At 40.6% G+C, this 24512-nt stretch overlaps 1 protein-coding gene across 5 annotated transcripts in view; it reads left to right on the forward strand.

Annotated features, from left to right (window-relative positions):
- The window catches only part of rhobtb4 (Rho related BTB domain containing 4), a 39092-nt gene extending 21471 nt beyond the window's left edge, over positions 1 to 17621 (forward strand). For all 5 annotated transcript variants that reach the window (XM_023155423.3, XM_004544413.6, XM_004544414.6 and 2 more), the window contains 9 exons: positions 1 to 104; positions 3642 to 3827; positions 4213 to 5032; positions 5216 to 5435; positions 6405 to 6523; positions 10854 to 11004; positions 11293 to 11381; positions 11532 to 11637; positions 12158 to 17621. In XM_023155423.3, coding sequence (XP_023011191.2) covers positions 1 to 104; positions 3642 to 3827; positions 4213 to 5032; positions 5216 to 5435; positions 6405 to 6523; positions 10854 to 11004; positions 11293 to 11381; positions 11532 to 11637; positions 12158 to 12336 — 1974 coding nt within the window. In that variant the 3' untranslated portion in view covers positions 12337 to 17621. The remainder of the gene's footprint in view (positions 105 to 3641; positions 3828 to 4212; positions 5033 to 5215; positions 5436 to 6404; positions 6524 to 10853; positions 11005 to 11292; positions 11382 to 11531; positions 11638 to 12157) is intronic.
- The last annotated feature ends 6891 nt before the right edge of the window (positions 17622 to 24512 follow it).

The raw sequence follows: 24512 nt of genomic DNA on the forward strand, positions 1-24512 counted from the left end.
GTGTTAGAGAGATCTCGTGATGTAGTGGATGAAGTCAGTGTGTCCCTGAGGTTATGGGACACATTCGGGGATCATCACAAAGACAGACGTTTTGCCTATGGCAGGTGAGCAGATACACTCAGTGAAAAAAAACACACACACGCACACATATACACACAAACACCGTTTGAAGCTATCCGCTTGCCCCAACTTCGTTACTGACCCGGTAACACCATTTGTTGGCTGACCACAAGGTTAACTATCTTAAAGCGTGTTGTTCTAGTTTCCCATTTTAATTGGCGCTGCCAAGGAATTGCTTTGTGTTGGCTGTGTAGTTTGTAAGGCATTAACACAATTTACGTGGGCTAACATATCACCAAATTCATTGTTGGCTTCTTCAGCAGAATGCAACCAATCTATTACACCCACAGAAACATGTCAGTGTAACTTTCCCTCACCCAAAAGTTGCTTTTTGTGTAATCCAGCTGCCATGCTTTTTTAGTTGAACTCTGCTCTCAAGCTGTTACATCCCTCCTCCCTCAGATGTGATTGGATCATCGCTACATCCTCTTATTTCCCGTGCCTCTATCAAAGCTGCTTCATTGGCATGAAATGCAAAAGTACTTATTGCCAAAGCAAAATTCAGCAGATAGAAATTCGATTCACACCGAGCAAAAGTTGGCCAGCGACATCAAACTGAACAATAAAAAAAAGAAAGGATACATTTTAACCATGCTTAAAAAGGCTGCTGTACTCTATATTGCACTCTGCTGTATGTTTTACCAACAATGGGTGGATCCTTAAAAAAGATCCTTAAGAAAAGCAAACAAACCCAGATCCCTCCCTCAGTCATACGTAAGGTAAGTTAAACAGAAGTGCCGAGTCATTGCGGTCATTAGCCTTCGTTTTGTTAAAATAAAGTTTCCTTAAGATATTCTTTGGCGAGTTGTCTTATTTTAGAATGTCTCAGGCCAGATTCAGATGGTTTACGCTTTAAAACCTGAACCATTAAATAAGAAAAAGACAGAAAATGTGAATTTGTTTTAGATCTGTTTTGCAATTTAGTGTAATTTAATTTAAAAAAAAACACTGGGATCACACTGATTAGGCTGGTGTATGCACTTTGTGTATCAGGTCACCTTGTCCCTGTGTCAGGTGTGTTTGAGTGAGAGGTGTTTATTGAGGTGTGTTTATTGTCAAGTAGCATGTAGTTCATTTGTTCATTTTGTTCTTGTTTTGCTGCTATGATACAAATTAGGCCAAAGTGTCTGTACATGTGCACATTGATATGCCTCTATTTGTATATGTTTTGGTGTGTGCGTGCGTGTGTGCATGTGTCTGTCTGCATGCCCTGTATGCTTTGTCAGCCTGCAGTCAGCTGATAAAAACACAACGCCAGCTCAGCTGTTTTTCCGTGCCCGGTGTCACTGGCTCCCCTCCCACTCATCCTCGTTCTCTCCCATTCCATTCATCTGAGCCGCGCTTTATTCTCCATCCTGTCCTCAGGCTCCTCTGATTCACCTCACCTCCCCCTCCTCTCTCATTACCTTAACCGAATTTACATCATAAGGCTCTGTTGTGCCCTTGACACTTTGCTACCTCCTAACCCAGCCTTTTGTTGATATCAAAACTCAAAACATCACATTGTCAAATGATACCCAGATTGTCACATGGCTTGTTAGAAGAGGAACACTCAGTTTGGGAAAATAAACACAGAGTGAAAATAGGTCAAGTTAAAAAGTTTTTCATTCAGCAGAGATTCAGAAATTTAAAAAAACAAAAAGTTAGAGATTGAAGCACTTCCAGCATGATTTGCCAGTGTGATACAAATCCACTTTGTTTGTACATTTAGAGGCAGACTGGGGCAGGTCTTCACAAAATGCAGATAGGAGAAAAATATAATCCATATAAAGGATGACCTGTTGGTCCATATATCACGTGTCCAAAAAGAAAACAAATTTTTATGCATTTATATTTGAATGCGTCATAAGCCATTATGTACTGACAATTTTTATATTCTAGATTAGTTACATAATCTACATTATGTTTGTAGTGTTAATAGGATCGCCTGTCAGTCCAGCAACAGCATTAATGAAGACACTACAACTTGTTATGAACAAATTAAAAAGACTTTACAGTTTGCATTTATATGGTGCCACTTGCTTTAGTAAAGTTGACCACGCAGCAAGACCTAGATCTTAAATGGAAAAACATACAAACAAACCACGAGATCCGATGCATGTACACATAACATGACCTCAAATAGCCTAAGCCGTGGCAATGATCCTTGTGCAAAGTGCAAATGGGAGTTCCTGTGTGTGTGTATGAGAGAGAGAGAGAGCATGAGCAGTGATGTAATATACAATACTGAAGTATTACATCCTTGCCAGTGGAAGCTTTGCAGAGATTATGTAGTGAAAGTAAAGAGGACTATGGAACCCGTGTCTGCACTGCCGAAAATGTCACAGTTGATTTAGTGCAGTTCGGTTTCATTTCCTTTAAAGAAGAGGGGACGTCAGGTTAGCTGCCTTTGTGTGTTACTTGTAAATTAAGCTGTTTGTCCCTCTTCTTCAAGGATGCTTCCTGTTAAAAGATTTTCACGTTTTAGTCAAGTAGTCAGAGTATATTTGGATTTCTTACAGTGCTGCCTTTGTGTGCTCATTAAAGTGGGTCATATTTTCTAGAGCAAAGGTATTTTGCCAAAGGAAATAGACAAGTTTAAGTGGCATTTAATGATCCTCTCAGATTCATTAATGGGCTTTTCTCCCACTGTCTGATGAACAATGTGTGCCTGACAAAAACTGGAACATATGTATATTTAATTATCTTCAAGTTATCAGCGATGCTTAATCTAGTGCACAAATTACATAAGTCTTTAGTAGTCTTGTGCTGCTGGGATCAGAAGTCCTGTGTTGTTGCGCTGTTGTGAGGAGCAGATCATTTAGCAATTGAGCATTTTTGCCTCGTCAGCATTGCACAGGCACTAAATGATCCATCCCGCTGGCACGAAGCTCAGTCAAACATTACCTAGTAAGAGAAATGCCTGCACCAACATGTCACAGAAATTTCAACTCTGGAGAACAGCTGTAAGTGCTGCCGTCTGCCTGCTCAAACACATCAGAAAAGGAGAAAATGAAATTCCGTGTGTGTGTGTGTGTGTGTGTGTGTGTGTGTGTGTGTGTGTGTGTATTTTGATCTATTCTTAGCTTTCTCTTTGTGGTCCATGTAGCCTTGAAGGGCTTATGGAGATTTACGTAAGAGAGAGCGGGAGAGAGGGAGAGAGAGAGAGGGGCAGGCCAGACAAATCAGCAGCCCAGAGGCCCAGAATCACAGACACACAGACCCACTCGCGCACACACGTCTTCTGACCCCAGCTTTCTCACTGGCACCGTCCATGCTCCTGCAGTGCCTTGCAGCAGCTCAAAAAAGCTTCATCCACACATGTATGTTTTAAGCATAAACTTGACAAGACGTCCGTTGAATCAGCACCGATCCTTTTCATTTCCTTTTTTAATCTCTGTCTCCTTGATGCCATCAAAGACCACATGTCTTCTGATGACTGGCATCTTCTGCTCATGACATAACAAATCAGCCCTCCTCTCTTTTTGCCTTTTGAGAGATCACTGATATTCTTTTCACCCCTGCTCTCGCCACCCTTTTAGGTCTGATGTAGTGGTGCTTTGCTTCTCTCTGGCTAATCCCAATTCCCTGCGCCACGTCCGCACCATGTGGTTCCCGGAGATCAAGCACTTCTGTCCCCGGACGCCCATCATCCTGGTTGGTTGCCAGCTGGATCTGCGCTACGCCGACCTGGATGCTGTTAACCGGGCGCGCCGACCGCTAGCCAAGTGAGTTGCATTTTACATTAGGCATTAACAGACGGGTTTAGAGGGAACCTTGACCCTGTGGCTTCAGTGAGATGTGCATGTGATGTGCATGCCTGGTTAATCAGCAGCAGGAACTAAATCACCATAAATGAGGCAATTTTAATGCGTTTTTGCTTTGTGTTGTGAAGAAAAGTTAAAACGGTTAAAACGGTCAATTTTCTGCTCTTTTGAAAAAGATTGGCTTGCACTGATGTCATCAGTGACATCATGTTAGCTGTTCTTAAAACTAGCACTGAGATGAATACCGCTTTCTTATAGCATTGTTTTGTGCACCTAATTATATTGCTTGCGGTTCTTTATCTGACTGCTGTCATCATTATGATTGTTATGTCTTTCTCACTCACAGACCCATCAAACCTACAGATATCCTTCCTCCAGAGAGAGGCCACGAGGTGGCAAAAGAACTTGGTATTCCCTACTATGAGACCAGCATCGTTGCCCAGTTTGGTGTCAAAGATGTTTTTGACAATGCAATCCGTGCTGCCCTTATCTCCCGTCGACATCTGCAGTTCTGGAAGTCGCACCTGAAGAAGGTCCAGAGGCCCCTCCTCCAGGCGCCATTCCTGCCTCCTCGGCCACCACGCCCCATAGTGGGCATCCCAGACCCGCCTCTAACAGACGGCGAGGGCCCCGACTCCCTTTTCTGTCAGCCACTGTGTGCTGATGTTCTTTTCCTTCTGCAAGGTGGCACTACTCGAGTTTTTGCACACAAAGTCTATCTGGCTACATCCTGCTCCAAGTTCTATGACCTCTTCACCCTTGATCTCGGTGGATCGTGTACCGGGCCATGGGGGGAGGAACAGGAGAGCAAGGAAAAATCGGAGAGCGGGGAGGAAGACGAGCAGAGCCGGAGAGGAGCCAAGGAGCAAGCTGGACGTACTAAGAGCCTAGATATTGATAAAGATGGGGTTGACGGAGGCGTGAGAGGCCTGAATCAACCCCAGCTGCGCCAGCAGGGCTCTTTGAGGACTTCCCAGAGTGATAATGCACTTCCTTCTCGAGCCCAGTACTCCATGGGAGCACTAGGGACTGGGCGAGCACTTTCAGGATGGGGAAGGGGGTTCTTGAGTGTTTGTTTGGAGCACATAGATGATCCCGTGACTGGACACCCACGACTCATGACTGTGGTAGCCATGGATGCACTTATACAGGAGGAGCCATTCAAGGTGATAAAGTTAAAACACTGTTACTGAGAAAATAATTTTATTGATCGGAATATGTGAGATATTCTGCACCATTATTTTAGTGCAGATTAGCCTTTGATAATCAAAAGAAGCAAAGAAACAAACAAAGATTTCATCTTTCCAAAGCTCTGTATATTTGACCTCTCTGATTGGTTTTTGTTCTAGGCTGTGCTTCAGTACCTATACACCGGCAGTTTGGATGAGGGTCGAGGAGATCTGATGCAGGTCGCCACCATTGCGGAGCTACTTGAGGTGTTTGACCTGCGAATGATGGTGGCCAATGTTTTGAACAGAGAAAGCTTCATGAACCAGGAGATCACCAAGGCCTTCCACGTCCGCAGAGCCAACCGCATCAAGGAGTGTCTCAATAAGGGGACATTTGCTGGTAAACCACAATGCCATCCGCTCACTGGCTTGATGCTTTCAATAACACTGGTCTTTTTGTACTGTATATGCTTTCCATATATGCATCAGTATGTGTTTTTGTGTCTGTCTGTGTTTGGGTATACGTGTGTCTGTGTGGGGAAGAGAAGTGAATGAGGGTTACGAGAGGTTGTTGAGGAGACCATGTGACGAAGACAGGAAACAGCACTCTCTTTCACTCTCTGAAAATGTACACCCTGTGTTACATTTGGTCATTCTCTTTCCATGTAGTACTTGCTATGCAAAATGCATTCATATGTTTTTCAAAATCACAGTCAAAACATTTTGATGACTGACCGTTGCTTCACATTGTTTTGTGTTGGGTGTTATGTGTATCCTGTATTTGTGTTGTGTTGTCGTCCCTCCCTCCTGAGCTGTTGTGTATGCATGTTGCCACAGTGTTTCCAGCTAATGGTGAACATCTGACATTTCTGACAAAAAAAAACAAAACCCTTGCTCAATTTCATTACTTTCTATACTGTTTGTGTCGTGTTCGTTATTAACATTAGTGGATCTAAGTTTTCAATAATCTAAAAATTGCAGAAATGTTCCCATGACTTATTAAATGTTCAATTAAAAACAGGTGTAGTTTAACATGTGGCACGTTAAGAACCGCAGTGGAGAAGCTAGTGTATTTTCATGTCACTTAAACATTTCCTCTATCAAAGCTCTTGTTTGCACAGGATTTTTCTCTGTGATCCTTGCATCTACTCTCCTTCCCTTACTCTATGTCAAAAGCTGTTCTGTCCCCCCGTCAATTTATCTCTCTGTCTGTCTACCTGTGTCTTTGTGTGTGTCTGTCTGGCCTCCTGTCTGTCTCCGTGTGTCTTTGTGTGTGTCTGGGCGTCTGCCTTGTCCGTCTTTCCCCCTCTGTAGCTTGGGCTTCTGTGGCATACCACGAGATGAACGCTCTTTTCCGCCCCGGTTTTAGATGTGGTGTTCCGACTGGATGATGGTTGTCTCCCAGGCCACAAGCCCCTGCTTATCTCCAGCTGCGACTGGATGGCGGCCATGTTCCGTGGCTCTTTCATGGAAAGTTACATTGAGGAGGTGAGCTCAGACAAAGTGGGAAAAAGTCGAGGATGGAGTTACCTTTAAGTTTTGAGAAGGGATCGAGTGTCCGTGTCCTAAATCCTGCTAAATTCCCAGTAGTAACTCACAACTAGCAAGAAACGTTTTTAAGGCCACTTTGAAATGTTCCAAAACCTTTTAGATGAAATTGATTAGAAATGTTGTAAATGCCAGTTTATGGCTAATAGCCTAACTAATATTAAATAATTTATGTTTATAATAACAGGGTATTTATGTGTGTACCAAAGCCCATTTGTAGCAGATATGATCCAACAACCTTTAAATGGATAAGCTCTCTAGAAAAGAGATGCAAAGAACACTTGAGCTATATTAGATATTTCTTTTTCTTTTATTTTTTAGAAACTTTTGAAAACCAGCTTTATTATGCTATCTTAGCCATGCTATCAGATTGCCCTACAAACCTTTTACTTACTTGTAGATGTGGTTGAAACTCTTTACGGCTCATGAGAATTGACCTACATAATAATTCACACGTCCGCACCTCCGTATACACAAATTTCCTGCACATGAGTACTGCTTGGCTTATCCCAACTCATATACAAGCATTATTATTTGCCATAAAATGTAATGATTTGCACTGATTATATTAGAGCTGGCTATTTATGTCTATAGCCTGTATACATAAAAACAAATATGCAGTCATACAAAGACACAGACGTGAACTTTTTGAGTCTGACTTCCTGTTTTTTGTGGTTTGACGCGAACCACAGCGTATCGTGTTGTGTCAATAGGTTGAAGGCTCACATTTTGCACTAACTCTTCTCATCTTCTATCAACTCAGTGACAGCCTTTAACTTCCTCTCTGGTTATGTGAGCCCCAGGGAAATTCTCATAAAATTTTTCTGGGTAGTAAAATTTAGTCAGACTTCTTATGCTGCAATCACCCAAGGTTTAGCTTCAGGAGGTTACTGGGTGCAGGATGTGTCTGACATAACCAGAGAGGAAGTTAAAGGCTGTCACTGAGTTGATACTCCTCGGACAGTGTTGCTGAACCAGATCCCACTGGGTATGGTTACTCTCAAGGTCAGCAGGTTTAGGTTACCCAATCCCCTGGAAGTTCTGGAAGTTTTCTGGAACTGAAGCAATTGGTAAAGATAAAGCTGTGGTCAAGAAAAGCATTGCTTTTTTTGTTGTTTGCACATGCAGATGGATGGGATTTCTTTCTGGAACACACCACATGAGTCTGTGTGCAAAAACAACCATTGCAGCTATTGTTTTCACTAGTGAAAACAGGACATCGGGATCAGTGAGGGGACGCAGTGTTTGCTGCTGGTGGTGGGCTGCTGGTGTCTATGGTTACACTAAACAGTTCATGTTAATGGCATGAGGCTGGCAGCACGTAGAGGACAGGTGGTCTGGACACAAAGATTCAAAGCCTGACCGGACAATGATGCTGTCAGCAATTTTGTTTATTAACAGCTGTTTTGTTTTGTTTTATTTTATTTTATTTTATTTGCTTGCTGATTTGCTTTATCTTAAATACATGTTGTTGTTTTTTTACTCCTAATTTGTAAGCTGTTGTTTATCTCACCAGGATGGTGCACTTCTTGCTTTGCTTGCTGACTTTTAAAGTTGCTTCTTTCAAATTTGCTACAAGACCATAAGTTACCATGCTCTAATGTGTCTTACTTCCTGTGAGCTGCGCATATGAAGTGAATGCTAAACCACACTATTAAAAACCCCAAACACTGGTCTTTAAATAGAAGCAGAACTTTAAGAGCATGACACAATACAACTGCTCAACCCTAAAACAGCAGATGATCTAGCTTTAGTCACATCGTCCTGAACATTGAGCACATTTGACATACGTATTAACATGATGTGATATTTTTATAAAAATGAATTTAAAAATCTGAATATGACAAGAAAGAATCTGATTAATCTGGTGATAATACATTATCGTTATCCAAAAACAACTTATATTTCAAACTTAGGTAATGCACAATGCACATTTATTAGCATCTACTAGATACATTTTATACAGGCAATACATTGCTAATAAACAGCCTTATCATGTTACCATCACATTAGTTTGAAGTAAGTATTTTATATATTTGTGAAATATATATAAATTAATAATCCCTAACTCTAAGTGGGAGAGCATCATGTGATTAGAGATGTGTTTCTCTATTTTTATGCCCATGGCACACTTCCCTCTCTGTATTTTTGTGCTCACACATTTCGGTGTTCATGCTGCACTGCGATTGCACAGCTATTCTTGACTTGTGCAGAGCAGCATTAAGTTGAGTCTCACAAAAAAATGTGCTTAAAATCCCCATCACTTTTTGTGGCATTGGTTTTAGTATAACATTGGTACAATGATTTCATACATTAAGGATTTTCTTTTCTTTGTGAATTCAAAGGTGATCTGGGTGTAATTTTCTCTATTGTGTACTGTTCAAAAGGCACAAGTTAAAAGACACCTCTTGTGGTTTGCTGTGTCTGTGGATAGACCGCTGATTGTGTCATGGTACACCCATGGATTACTTACTAGGTGTGTGTCTGTGGTTTTGTGTTCACCCTGGGAGTGTGTATCCTGGTGGAGTATTACATGTTGAGAAAAGACTAGTCTATCAAGTGTGAGAGCCTCTGCAGCTCTGTCATACTCCTTTTTTTTTAACTGTGAGAAAAAAATTTCTCCCTTTTAACCCTTTTCTGTCACATTTATGGTGATGCTGCACGCTGTTTTTTCCTGACTACCTTTTTGTATATAACAGGAAGAGTAGGGTTGAAATTATGCCTGAATGTGTCATTTGCACTTTTATTTTTAGTCATTGCAGCTTTGCAAGTAATTGCAAATTTCACTAAACTTACAAATGAACAGTTATGATGGCAAGAGTAGAGCCGACAGATCGTACTCATACATTTTCGGAACCTGTGACTTTGTCCATCTATTAATTCTTCCTGATCCAGCTGGGAGGCCACCCATAGCTCTACGTTGTGTCTTTTTTTATCATAACGACAGGTCACACTAAGCTGACATTCTCCTAATTGGCTATAGGAGTGAAGGGTGGTGAGTGCCTCAGTGGGTACACTGAGGCAGAGTGCTCCTGAAGAGGTCAGGTTATCACTCTCATAATCCTTCCTCCTGTCCTTCCCAGGCTTAGACGGTCATCTAGTTTGTGGATCTGGTTATAGCCTTGCAGTAATTAAGATGTTTTGCTTTTATGTGTTTGTTTACCACCGAAAAGTGGTGGAGGAGGAGCATGGTCAGGTCTAAGTGATGTTATGGCAGCGTCAGTGTCAATATGGCTGAACATTTTACTTAAGAATTAGCTTAAGAAAAAGACTCCATATCCCAACTATAAACATTAGCCTAAAGTATCTTGTTTTTTAGGCTGCTTTTTAAGTGTGAGAATCTGGAGTGCTATTTTTTCTCATTATTAGCTTAACTTGTTGATAACAGTTAGTAGATAAAATGTCATAGATTATTTTATCATTAGAACAGAGTGTGGCTAAATGAGATGAACTACATAGTATATCTCTTTGACGAACGCTGCCACAGTCTGTCTCATCTGTGTCAGTGTCTTAGTCTGCACATTGAGGCTAGGTTTGTGTTTTCCCTGTGCACCACATTGCACGGTTGTATGTATGTGGGGTTTATCTGGATTTAGCCCTATTGCTTACATCACGAGCCAGATAGAGCCCTCATCTGAGCCAAGATCAAAGGGAATGCGAACAGTATGTCCTCTGCCCTTTACCTCCAGATACCTACAGCGCTGCTTTCATTGGTATTACTGAAACCTTACCCTTTACTAAACATTACAATCCACATGTCAGAATTTGCCAACATGTTTTTTTGTCGTAACACAAAAATTGTAAGTTCAGAAGACACATACAAATATGCAGTGTTTTTTGACATAAGGACCACTCATGTGAGGATATATCAGCGGTCCCCAACCTTTTTTGCGCCACAGACCGGTTTATGCCCGACAATATTTTCACGGACCGGCCTTTAAGGTGTCGCGGATAAATACAACAAAATAAAACTAGTACCGGTACCGAAAAAAAGAAGATTTATTCATAACACACGTGAAAAGACCCAGGAAAACCGAGTTAACGATAAAAACGATAACAAAATAACGCTGAAAACCGATAAAAACCCTAAAAACTATACATTTCACACCTGAGCCTCAGCTCTCGCGGCCCGGTACCAAACGACTCACGGACCGGTACTGGGGTTGGGGACCGCTGGGATATATCTAATGAAAATGAATGTCTGCAATGCATTTTTTATATCTCATGCCTTGTTTTTGATCTGTTTACCCTTTATATGATAAATTTCCAGGTCTCCATCCCTAACACCAGTACAGCCTGTATGCGAGGGGTGCTGGAGTTCCTGTACTGTGGCCTCCTGACGCCTTGTCCTGGTCTGGAGCCCATGGAACTAATCGTTCTGGCCAACCGTCTCTGTTTGCCACGTCTCGTCGCCCTCACCGGTAGGGATCCTTTCTGTCATATTGAGAGCACAGGAAGGAACGTCCTCTCATTTAAATATCATGTTCTCACTTCATGTGACAGAACATGCGTTTGATAGTGTTTTATCACTTGCACTTTGCTCCTTTTATCAGTGACTCTGTAACATTTTTACGTATAGCCTTCTGTTTGCATCTAGTGCAGATTTAAAGACTAAGAATTTAGGACTGGGAGAAAAGATATCCATGTGCAAGTGCTGCATGCAAATGGGAAATACTGACATGATTGTTTCCATTTTTATGCATTTTCAGAGCAGCACGCTGTGGATGAGCTTCTCCGACTGGCAGTGAAAGGAATTGACATTGATGGGCAGGTGTTGGCTTACCTTGAACTTGCACAGGTCTGTCCTTTAAATAACAAATTATTTATAATTCATTAATGACGCTGAATTACTTTCATTTTTGCTAAAGGGGGAATCCATATTTTTATAGTGATGCTATTTTTTTCAGCTCTGTAACTCCTCATTTCTTCTCTGCTTCTCTTTTTGCAGTTCCACAACGCAAAGCAGCTATCAGCTTGGTGTCTCCATCACATCTGTACTAATTATAACAGCATCTGCCGCAAGTTTCCCAAAGATATGAAGGCCATATCTCCAGGTAAAGAATAAACTGCCTCCCTCAAATCCCTTTTAGACACGTAGCTTTTCTCTCAGTGAAAAAAGTAGGGACCTTATTTTGCTTTGCAGTGCTACAAGAATGTACATTTTCTGGGTTAAACACACTGCTAATGGACTGCAACACAGTGTGACTTGATCATCACAAACATTTGGTTGGAGTGGGAGGGCTGAAATATTTTTTTGTCTGGATAAGCACTGAGGCTGCATACCTACTGTTTTTTTTGACGAAGAAAACGTTTTCAGTCAGTTATATCACAATTAAAATAATTTCTTTTTAAATGGATTTGAATTCCAAACCAAAGTTTTGTGTTATTTCCGTACTGAATAAATGAAACCAATTAAATGAAACAATGTCCATTTATTCAGAAAAGGTGATCTCGACCACTCTTTAATTCCATCAGCGCACATCTTGAAATGACACAGAGAGTTTTCATGTTGCTTTTTTTCTGCAGTGACTTTTTCTTTTCATGCCTTTTTTTTTTTTGCTCTGCTCTCTGCAGAAAACCAGAGGCACTTTGAGAAGCAGCGCTGGCCACCCGTGTGGTTCCTGAAGGAAGAGGATCGCTACCTGCGCTCCCAGAAGGAACGTGAACGTGAAGAAGAGATCTTGCGCAAGCAACACACCAAAAGGGGCTGGTGTTTCTGGAGGCATCCATCCTCCTCTCCACATGTCTCTTAAAGCGCCCCAACCTGGAAAGTTGCACCTCCCCATCCACCTCCACACATATAGAGGAGAATTACCCCGAACCCCTCTATTAGTGGATAAATGACCCTCAGAGCTAATATGCCTGGATGTCAGCATGTTTGGGGGAATGTATGTGCCTCTTTATAAGTGTGGGTGACCACACAAATGCATTTTGCTATCCTGTGTGACACGTGTGGATTCAACTCATGGGTATGTGCATGGAGGTGTGATTGTATGTGTGCGGTATATTGTGATCGAGTGATGCTTCCAAGTTGAGTGCTTCCCAAACGCCCTGTTTGATAATGGCCTGAGGTTGCAGTGCAGCCCCTTTTGTCCTTCCAGAAGAGCTCGGTCCCTCCACCAGCACTCACAGTGTCTAAGCCGCGTGAGTGATTGGACTGGGAGCAAGGGCTCTCTATTTCTCTCAGTCTCCATCCTTCACATTGACCTTAATGACTATTACACATTGACCACTGCGGCTTCTCTTGGGGGAGCTTACCTCTGCCTTCACTTCTATACAGACTGTTAGCATGCACACACAGACCTATGCCCATTTTCCACCCCCTTAAAAAAACCAGCACTGTATTCCCAGGAATTGACACTGACAATGTAATTATTATTCCAACATTGTTTTTTTTTTTGTTTTTTTTATGTTTGGCGCCTTCTAGGAAACTTTTATCAGGTGAAATGGCGCATACTACTTCCAGGAAGCTGATGATTGCCGTCACAACCACACGAGATGTGATTGTAAATCTAGAGCCGAGGTTTGCTGGCAAGGGGGAACTCTAAAACAATTAGTACGTTAAAATGCTCCTGTCAAGAGGATTGATCATAGCCTTCGGTGATCCCGAAGTGGTGGTTCTTGGTGTTTATCACCCACCCGTGCACTTCCCAATCCTTTGCTGCGCACACCAAGCCACAAAAAAACAACAAAAACTAAACAAAAAGCTCGAAACCCTCGAATGACCACAGCAATAGGGGGCAAAGAGGGCCAGCCTTACTTGATACCTCCGCCATGGAGGAATGATGGATTCAGTATTAAACAACTGCGCTTGTAACGTCCACGACCACTATGTTACACTGAAGCACCTCAGCCAGCCTGCCTTTATACCCCTACACCACTAGGGGCAGCACTGCTCAGGGCCCTGACACTATCTTTCACACTAATGGATTTTAGGCCTGTGTCTTCTGCACTATACTTTCATTTGATGAGATTGCCAGTATAACTTCAATCCTTGCAGTGTTAAAAAAAAAAAAACTTCAGCACCTGCAGTGTTATTAGTGCATTTATAACAAAACAACAACTATATATCACCAGATTTATTAATACCAAAGCTGTGATTCTTCTTCTTCTATTTATTTCTGCCTCCTTCCTGCCTTTCTTTCTTTTTTCTTTTTATTTTTCAGGAAGAAGGGATGTAAGAGAGAAGTGAAAGTGATTGTAGGAGAAGAAGAAGGCAGAAAAATATTTGAATCCTTTGGATGGGTGGTGTTTCTAATCTGTGGTGTCAGGAGAAAAACCGTCACTTCTGAACATTGCCTTCGTTTCTGTTGCTCAATTTGAAAATGGTGCTGAAGACACAGTAAGACGGTGTTCGGAAGAACACACTCAAGAACCTGTGTATTTTTTTTGTGTTTACCTGCAAAGAGAATGGAGAAATTTAAGGAGGGGTTTTAAATTTTGACATAGGAGCATTTTAACCCTTATTGTTTCTTCTTCCTTTACTAACAGTCTGTAAGAGGTCATAATAGGTCATTGATATTTAGATTGTGTGGTTTGTCTGATTTAACCCACAGCAGTTACAAACCTTTTTTTTTGCTGCTTTCTGATTCAAAAACAACGTGATCTACGTTGCTTCGTTAATCAAGATTGAATTCGGAGGCGTGATCGTTGTTTCAAGAAACTTGTCAGTATATTGCTGCGTATGAGAGCAAATCTGATTTTCCTGTTGAGGGTGCTAATTTTGTCAGGCTTTCGTACTGATTGTGGAGGGAAAAAAAGAAAAAAGATGTGTTGATGAATTTCTATTAGCACGTTGTTCTATTTGTGGGTTTGCGCCCCTCAGCTTTACCCAGGCACTAGATAGATAGATTGTGTGAGACATCTGGTCTGTTCTACCGTGCAAAGTCATTGTCAGCTCCTGAAGTAGAAGTTGAGTAGGACCTCATGAGACTCAAGTGCAAACTGAGCTGTTTCATCTCCAGAAAGGGTGAAAGTGAGCATATTTCAGTCAGGATTACACATATCCTGAATAAATGCATAGATAGTTAAAAATATCCCAATGCATGGCTTTGAGAACTTAGAAAAGAGACCTGAAGAAGAGGAAAGACTGTTTTTGATTAACTTACTTTTAAGTTTCTCATAGAATCTTTTTGTCTTAATGGTGTTAATGGTTAGTATGTCCCCATTAAGCCTATCTTGGTCCAGGTGCCTTATAGATGGACAAAACTGGAAACTAAAGTGGGATTTTAGCAGCTTCTTAGTTTAAAGCTGCAGACTGGTTCTGCAGTCAGCGACATGAAGGACACTGTAGACAATGGCCATGATCATAACTGTAAAATTTTCTGTGGTGATCCTTCATGCATCTTCAGCTATTATTCTTATTGAAGGATTTTTAAGACGATTGCCTGTGCAAAATCCTTTGGCCTTCTGTTTACTTCATGCAGACAAATGGCCTTTTAAACGTTTTTTTAGTATAGTAGAATATGCTGGCCTTAGAGTAAGGTGTTTTCTCTGAATCGGGACTCACGTCATGGTTACGTTTTTTTCCACTGACCAGATGACTGAGTGGTAGCAACAACACCAATTGCATTATAACTTCCAAACCACTGTTTTTGAGAAAGCAAAGCTTTTTATTAATTAGCGCTGGCTGGCCTGTGCGCTGGGAGGGTGCAACCACTTTTGGAGTGAAGTTAATTTCTGGCCTACCCTTGTCATTACAATGACATTTGAGTTGGAATGCACTTTTTCGTGTGTCTATACTATACCTCTTTTTTTCTGCACTTAGCATGGATTGATCCTTGTGTAAGATTGTTTGTAAACCTGAAGATTGTAGCATGACTTTTCCACTCAAGTCTTTCAAATCCTCCACATCTCAGTGACGAGATGGACGACACAACTTCTTCAGCTTCTTTAAGGTCTTGTACGCATTGAACTCCACAGTAGCTCTTTTCCTCGCTATGTGGCTTTATGCACATGCCCTTTTGGCTAAATTAGCTCTGCACAGCTGAAGGTAGCATCCAGCTCTAAATGATACACTACACAGGTTAGCGTGATAAAATAATGCAGAGGATCTGTTCCTGTGGTGCAGTGTTACAGCTCTCCATGTGTGCTGTTACTGTAGTTACTAAACTTAATGAAGCTTGTTTCTGTCATTTTTTTTTCTTTAATCTTGAAAAAAAGAAAGAGAGCAGTTGAAATCAAGGATTTATAATCCAGTGTAAGAATATGATGCTAAACGGCTGAAAGCCAAGAGTAATGTTTGGATTTAGTTTGCATGTAATGACAGAGGAATTGTATAAGGCATGATGCATGTTTCAGCAGTTAGATATATGTTACATATACAGCAGTTTCTTAATTTTTGTTGTTGTCACTCTGTTTGGGGATCACAACGCTGAAGGTTGACAGGGTTGTGGGAAATGTATAAAATAGAAATCATAAAAAACACTAATATTGATAACAGTAATTAGATTTGAAAGCTAATTTGGGGTGACAGGGCATCGAGAAAGGGAGCATCAGGCCAGAGGCAGTTGAGAGAGGGAGTGATGGAGAGCCAAAACTGTAAGCTTTGTTCATTTTATTTAGCTCAACATTTGCCCAACACTGACTCCTACAGGCAAAAGTTATGTGTTGTCACACTGGCGGTAGAGTTCCTTTGTATTGTCGTGATCTCTCTATCTATCTTGATCACAGTGTATTTACTGTCACATTTTCCTCTGCTATTTGAGATGGAGCAGTTCTTCCCTCCTTGGAGACCTGAGCTCCCTATTTTAATGTAACACCTGGTGATGGAGAGAACACTTTTTGGGGGGGATTGGGGTTTTGTTGTTGTTGTTGTTGTTGTTGTTGTTGTTTTTGGTGTCTGGTGTCTCTCTCCTCCTGTGCCTTTAGTGAATTTTCACTCTTTTAGCTCTGTTCAGGCTGACGGCACAGCACTTACAGCCTCCCGGGCACAAAGTAAAGTCAGTTAAGCCAAGAAGTAACACACATGTGAACGCAGAAATAAATGTAGGTTGATATGCAGCATCTTAGAGCTTATGTGGAGTGACCTATATTTCTTTAATGTTATTATTCATGCAAAAAGTAGTTACAGTCTATTGGAGTCAATTCTTCCAGTGATTACATACAGAGCTTTTCAAGTTCTCTAAGTGACGTCATCAAAAGCTACACAGCGGATGACATAAATAAACCAAGAAACCCAGCAAACCAGCAATTTAGAGTAACGTTTCCTTTTCAGGTGCCTGCACATTTTATTATGTAGCCGACTATTATGTGTCTGATGAGTATGCTGTCCATATATATATACACACCAGTTTTTATTGATCCAAATCAAAATATCATTTAATTTTCCATTTCTCTACTTAATCTTTGTCTTTAAGACAAATTCTGTAGTGCACTCTATTGCTTCCACTATTTCAGTATCCTTTTATTTGGGGAACTGCATCTGTGAATGATTGCTTGGATTGAAGGCAGATGTTAGCTGTGACATCTGTATTATTCTGCATTATGCTTTAATGAAGGTAGGTACTCTCCAAAGTACAATAAAGTGTTGTAAATTTAATACACGTCCCAGCTGGACATAACCTGTCATCTTCTAACTACTCATCACACTGTATCTCTTCATTAGATTCATGTATAAGAAAAGAGAGGTGTTCATATAGAGAGACATGGTGTGAATTAACCCCCTGGTCTATACTGTAACTTGTGGATCATATATACTGTATAGTATTGTTATGCACTTTTGTTTCCATCGACTCAAACGACTTAATAACATGTACTGCGTACGTTATTGTGTTTATTACAATAAAAGGCAAAAGAAAGAGCACACCACACTCACAAACTATTAAGGGCTTTCAATTTTTTTTTTACAACAATCAGAATGTTTTGCTGCTTTTGCAAAAAATGTTTTGAAATGAAAATTTTGTAATATTTTTGAACCACTGTGATTTGTATAAAAAATAAATTCAAAAAGAAATGTAGAGAAAAGGTTTTTTTTTTCTTTTTTGCCATTTCAGTATTTTAATGTTTGACATGAATTTTATTAAAACTATTAATCTTTTGCTGTTTCCTGGAATGGACGTCATTGTGGGTCTTTCTTTTTTTAGTTTGTTTGTTCTCATGATAAAGCTCCTCAGTGGATTTCCAACATAAAGAGGATTTCTTTTCTATTAAGAGTCTGTAATAACAAGACTGACAGAAAGATAGTGTATTGGGATTTTCCCAAAAACCATATCTTCAGAGAATTGTCCCGGAAAGAGAAAATATCCAGTCAGTGGCAGTTCTCTAGGTAAAAACTAATTTGTCACCCATAACTCTTTATGTCAGAAGTCAGAGGACAATGGACAGGCTGCTTTGAACTGATAGGAAGGAAAGTGTAATTTTTGAAATTACCACTAATTATAACCAAGTTACACAGGAGAGCATCTCTGAACACAAAACATATGATGGGCTATGGCAGCAGAAGCCCACACCCAGTGTCAATCCTTTCAGCTAAGAGCTGCCACAGTTTGCACCTGCTCATAGCAGTTTATAAAAATGTTGCCTGGTGTGAGTTTCAGTTTCTGCTATGACATTCAGGACAGCAGCTGGACCTTCAGCTAGCAGACACACAGCGCGACAAGCTGCACACAAACCGTTTGCGTGTTTCCAACACTTTTTGAATCTATGCCGCAAATGGAGGTTCAGCTCCGAACCAACAAAGTAAAAATAAACTGGCTGGTACCACTATAACTGAAGCCTTTATTTAAACAGTGAGAGTTGTCCTCAAATGAGAATGAGTGATAAAAAAAACATCATTTGAAAACAAGCTGATGGCCATTTCTTTTAAATTTTTACAATCATCTGTTTCAAGGAGGAATACGTCATAGTGCTCATAGTATTAACTAATCTGATGCCCAGTGTATTATTAAATACATAAATAGTGCTGGGGCTGGAGTAACACGGTTTTCCGCTTTTCTGTGATGTGATGTTCCCACTGTAAAGCTTTATTTTGAGGAAGCAGAGTTCCAGTATTCTGTTTCCAAGTGTTCAGACCTTTCCTGCCTGTATTTTAAAACCAATGCGCTATGATATAGATAAATGACCACTAGAGTAAATTCTAGGAATTTTGCATTATTAAATTTGAAAAAGCAAAACAAAACAAACCTTAAGCCGTTCTCTCACCTTTTCTATATTATCTTTGGCTTTGTTTGAACGTCAGTTTGGTGCACATGTGCCACCTAGTGGAAAGAAATAAATGCACAGGTTTATTAGAAGAAGACACAATACCTCGAAAAGAAATAGGTATGTGTTAAAAAGAAGTCAACCGAAAAGCAATAAAATAGTTTTGTGTCTCGAATGAGCCGTAAACTTTATAATCAAGAAAAAAAGATGTGGCTGCTGTCTGGAGTTTCTGGCACAATCTTCCATGTGTCGGCTGATCCCAGCTCTTTCTGAAGCAAGACCTTCATGATGTCACGGCTAAATTTAGTCCAATAAATACCTGAAATTCTGTCCAACATCCAATCATTATCTTAAGTCTTTTTGTGTCTTTAAAGTGTTCTATGAAAGAAAGACTGAATCAGCAGTTGTCATTAAGCGAACCCCTGAACAAGCATCATCAAGATCAAGATGATGCGAGCTGAGGTTTTTAATAACGTCTGGTTAGGGATCACAGTAAGCCACAGAAACTCGAGGCTGCCACAGAAACGCGTTTAGCGATTTGGCTGATGATCTTTAACTTTCGTGACAAGACGACGCGGTGATTGCAGGGAGCGAAATTTCCACATCCATTTGCACTCCTGATCTGTGCCTGCGTGAGTGCGTGCAAGTCACAATCACAGCCTTTTAAAACTCACCAGTCAAGCTGTCTACCAACAAATTTTAACAGCCAATGACGTGTATCAGTTCTCCTTTCATCTTCTTATAAAACGAAGGAACTTATGAGCTTTTTGTAGCAGCAACCTCAACCTCCACGGTCACCAGCATCAATCTGAACACTGATTACAGACCTTTAATGCCGTGTCAGTTGTGGGCTGTGTTCATATTTCCCACAAACTTTGCCCCTGCTTTTGCACCACAGCATCACTGAGCACTACTTTAGAGTCACAGACGTGTGCTGACATCACCACATCTGGCTCTCATTTCCTTGGCTTCTCTTGCAGCAGATAAGATGAGATGTATTTAAAGCACAATGCCTTGTTGTTCAGCGGAGAAGAGCACAAACTGATTGACTTGGGTCTTCACCTCAACTGCTAGTGGACCAAAGGTTAAAACCCACTTTTATAAACTGATCATATGCATATGCAAACTGTGTCTAAAGTTTGCAGACAAGTTACTTCACTTTTTCAGTCTTTTGTTGACCCCTTGTCAACTTCTTTGAGACATGTTGCTGCTAATATGGTTCACGAAAAAGTCAAATGCATCAGTGGAAACATTTGATATGTTTTTATGTTCTATTGTGAATCAAATGTGGGTGTTGGGGCTTTTAAGCTTTTAAATATTCAATGACACACTTACATTATTATCTCACTTACATTATATTACGATTTTATTTTTTTTAATGCAGAAAACCTTTACAACCAAATGTACTTAATTTACTTACAATGATTGAGTGATGGCACATTCCTTATTTTGCCCTCCTCAGAGTATGTTTCATTTATATGATGTTTGTCTAGTTCTCCCCAAGGTCTGCTTCTCAGACAAAACTCCCACCCCCTCCCAAATTCCTAAACACATCTTCAAATCAGGGCCTCTCAAAGCAAATTTCATGAAACCTATATCATTCTCACACTGTCGACGAACTTAAGAGCTATTTTATTTCGGCAAGCAGTCATGGAAATCAATTTTAAACACAAATGTATGTTCTCTATATAGTCCTGCAAAGCCCTGTCATTTGTTTAGGCTTGACATACAGTACTGTCCAAAAGTCATAAGCCACTGTTGATTCTTTAGATTTTGGTCCCAAAATGTTTGTTTTGATGATCTATGATTCATCCAAAGTGAGAAAAGACACCTGACTCAAGGGATGAACCAGTTCTGTGTCCACGGATAGCAGACAACTTAGCAAACAACCACTGTGAAATTGTATCTTTGGGCATTTTGTTTGTAGCAACTTGACACAAAGACACCTCAGCTTCAGAGAAATAAAATCGCATTTTTGCACTAACAGGGTGATTCACAAAGACCTATTATCCAGAAATTTGGGCTATCTTGGTAAATGAGGACAACAGAAGAAGTAGCAGCCCTAATAAATATATATATGTACAGCAGATGAACAGTTTCCGCAGTAGACAGTTGCATCTAACCCTTCAGTTCAATCATCTGCTGTTCACTGAAGTATGGTCAGTGAAATGGTCTCGCTGGAAGGACGTGTGTCAAGAAGCCATTCTTGGGGATTTTTGAGGAAGCCATTCTTCATTAACATCAGCCTGGAGAACTATTCCCAAACACGTCTCAAAGAAACTACACGAGAGCTCAGAGTTCAAGTGAAAAATAAAAGTGGTCATATCAAACATTGACTTTCAAGTTTGTTAGAATTGTATCAGTTCTGTTTTTCTTCATATATACCATATTTTTATGTATGCATAGACACGTTTTATTAAATTGCTGCATTGCAAAATTAAAAGAAATAAGCTGTGGTACATGATTTTTGCACAGTGCTGTATTTCAGTTAGGTAAGGTAATGTTGAACCGACGAAGAAGTCTGACTCTTATTCCTAATGAGACAAAGTAAAGAGAAAATAGCAGGTCAATATGGAAAATCGCTTGTTTTAAGCCTTTGCAAAAGTGACAATGTGATTTAGAACTGAACAAAACACGTGCATGGACATTTAGATTCATGCACACATTTGTGTTCACACTGAAGCCCAGGGGAAAGATATCTCAAGGTTGTTGTGAAGGCGCATAGTTGAGTAGTGACCTCAGCTTGAAGCCCAAAGAGAAGACATCCAGATTCACAGAACACGTGCCGAGCTCTGGCTCTACTATTCTCGCTTCTTCTCAGACAAACAACAAGTGCATTTGCTGAAAACACTCCATCTTTTCTTTTGTTTCCAAATTCTACCTGGCTCAGTCATTTACTTAGCTCGTAAAACTCGCCAGGAACCTGAATCAACCTCACTTATCTTTTCATGTTACACCATGTTGGAGTTCAGCTTTTAGATATATGCATGTGCCTCACTGACATATCACTTAGTATGACCTGTGTAACTTTTACTCAGTTCCACTCATCACTGCAATTCGTGAGCCTCACCTATGTTCACCTCAGTATCAAAAATGAGCAAAACTGAAACGAAATACTGAAATGATCATTGCTATTGCAAGAAGAGGTGAGACAGAGATTCTAAATTGTCGTGGATCCGCTGTAATAATAAAATAATAAGTAGAATTGGAATAAGCATAAGAATACATGATAACCTATTAATGCAGTAATTCAAGCACATTCGAGTACCTGATGAACACTTATCAGACATCCTTTGAAGATGTGAAGCATTTGTCAGAGAAGAAGACGAACTTCTTAAACAACTTTGCATGGACAAGCTTAATACACTTAATGATTTGCATAGAAAATAGGATCATATTCAGCAAGGTCTGACTTGTATGAAATATAGTGCAATAGGGAAGTTAAAAGGTTGGAGACATGCCTGCAGCTCTTATTGTATAAAAGTAAATTTACAACACAAGGCTGTATTTATGACATGAACAGACGATTTAAAATCATTGCAAGTGTACAGACACTAATAATCTGGCAGCACGCTATCGCACATGAGTGGGCATGCAGGTCCTTACCTCTAAAAGTCTTCCGTCACCACTAATGCGAAACATGTTACTCCTGAAGTGTAGAAAAAAACGGGTGGAAAAAAGCTCAAGCTGTGACCCCTTAACTCTAAATGCATCTCTGACCTTTTCACACCGTCCATCGGGTCGAAGGACGCATAAACCTGCCACGCAAGCATTGATGCACTCCAGGAGAGATTTGAAGCTATCCATGACTACGTGTAATAAACTCTGCTTTTTCGTGGCAGAAATTAGTTTTGCTTTCTGTGTTATGCAATTATAAGCTAGTGGAAGAATCACTGATTTCACAAAAGAAAGAGACACATCTATGAGTGGATTCTGAATTAAAGACTAATGTAAGAAACTCATAGAGGATGTTTTTCTGACTGGGCCACTCAGCACTTTGTCACTCACACTTAAACTATTAGTTTAAGGAAACCAGTGGGTTTAAACTTTGTCAGGAAAGCAGGAAACTGAACAAAAGGTCTGTCACAACTGGATAAGAAGTTTCAGTAAAAGAAGAGAAAATCCCCATTAGCTGTTACACACACACACACACACACACACACACACACACACACACACACACACACACACACACACACACACACACACAAATCCCCACTGGACATAGAATCATCTCCAACAACAGCTGCCTCCGCACCCAAGCAGAGGAAATGCCAAGGTTTTCTGAACTGGAGCATAACAGCATTGCAGTTCACATCCACACTGAAGAGTTGAAAGGCTGGACGGGCAGGAGAGCCTCTAATAGCAGGAAGTTGTAACAATAATAGTGGTATAGCGATGTCACGGCCCCTGTCCTTGTGTCATGCAAATTCTAGCCATAAAAGCTGAGTTTGAGTGTGCTGCTTGCTGTGGGCTTACCAGACGCAGGGTTTGTAGGGAGATCATTTCAAAAAAAGTGACAGAGTGACATTTCACAGTTAAAAAGTATCATATCTATTGTGTATCAGTACTTCAGCGTTTATTCAAATGATGGCAACATCACAAAGCTATTCTCTATCAAACACGTGTGCAGTTGTCTCTCATCTATATGCTTAATGTTATAGACCTATTAACTGCTTCTCTGACTATAAAGCAAAGTTTATACCCCAAGAGATGAAACTGGAAACATTTTGCCTTACAGGGAAGTTTTTTCATCAGTGATAGCAGTGACTGTGTCAGTATTCTCAAAAGGATTACTCAGCCATTCCAGGTCTAACCTTAGCAGTGAATAACACTGCAAAGCATATTAAATGTTAGGGGGGGAAACATGACACAAAGTTGAAATTTATGTGGTCATACCTAACCTGAGCCTGACACATCAGAACATAAAAACCTGTGACTTTTATCCTCTGCATCTGTCCTGGATTACTTAAGAATGACTGCTAAGTAAATTAAAGAGCTCAGGAACATTCCCATAATCCAAGATCTTAAACTCCTGTGCCACTGACCCAAAGGCAAATACCACTGTGTGAATGTGTGTGCGTGCACATCCATTTGTGTGTTTGCATGTTAAGAGGGAGTGCCTTAGAGTTCACAGCTTGTGTAAGTGTGCATGTGGGAGCCTGTGCATGAATGCATGGCAGTGTGTGTATTTACGAGCTCGTGGACAGTTTATGTGCGTATGTGAGTGTGTGCGTCCCTGCTTGAGCTGCAGCTGAACAGGCCCCCAGCAGCTAAATACTTAAACAGTCTCCTCTGCTTTTTTGTGTGTGTGTAATCCACAGCCTGCTTCACACTTGGCTCCCATGAAATTGTTCCTTCTTTGGCTTATTGAGAGATTGCCTTCGCTGTAAAATGCTTCTGCGGAGTTTGCCAAGGACCAGAGGTGTCCGATTCACAAGAATCAGAGACAAAGAGAGAGTGACAGATCCAAGGCTGCTGCACTCTCCCATAGCCCCTCTAAACATCAGAAATTCCCATTGTGTTTCATTTTTGTTCCCATTTTTGCTATCAAAAACATTATAGTGAGGGAGAAAAGACAATTAGAACAAAATAATTATATTTATTGAATTGCCTCAAGTTGTGGCCCATCAGTTAAGTAATAAATTTCGTCAAGTTGCCCAGTTATTAACTTGGGAAATGAAAACGTCTCTTTGTTTCGCGAACAGTGCAGCTCAGTGGCCGTGTTCCTCTGCTGCACACTTTTTCTTCCAAGTGACCAGCTAGTGAAGTCATTAGGCTTTCCACT

Source organism: Maylandia zebra, linkage group LG12, assembly GCF_041146795.1.
Source record: "Maylandia zebra isolate NMK-2024a linkage group LG12, Mzebra_GT3a, whole genome shotgun sequence".
NCBI classification, from domain to species: Eukaryota; Metazoa; Chordata; class Actinopteri; order Cichliformes; family Cichlidae; genus Maylandia; species Maylandia zebra.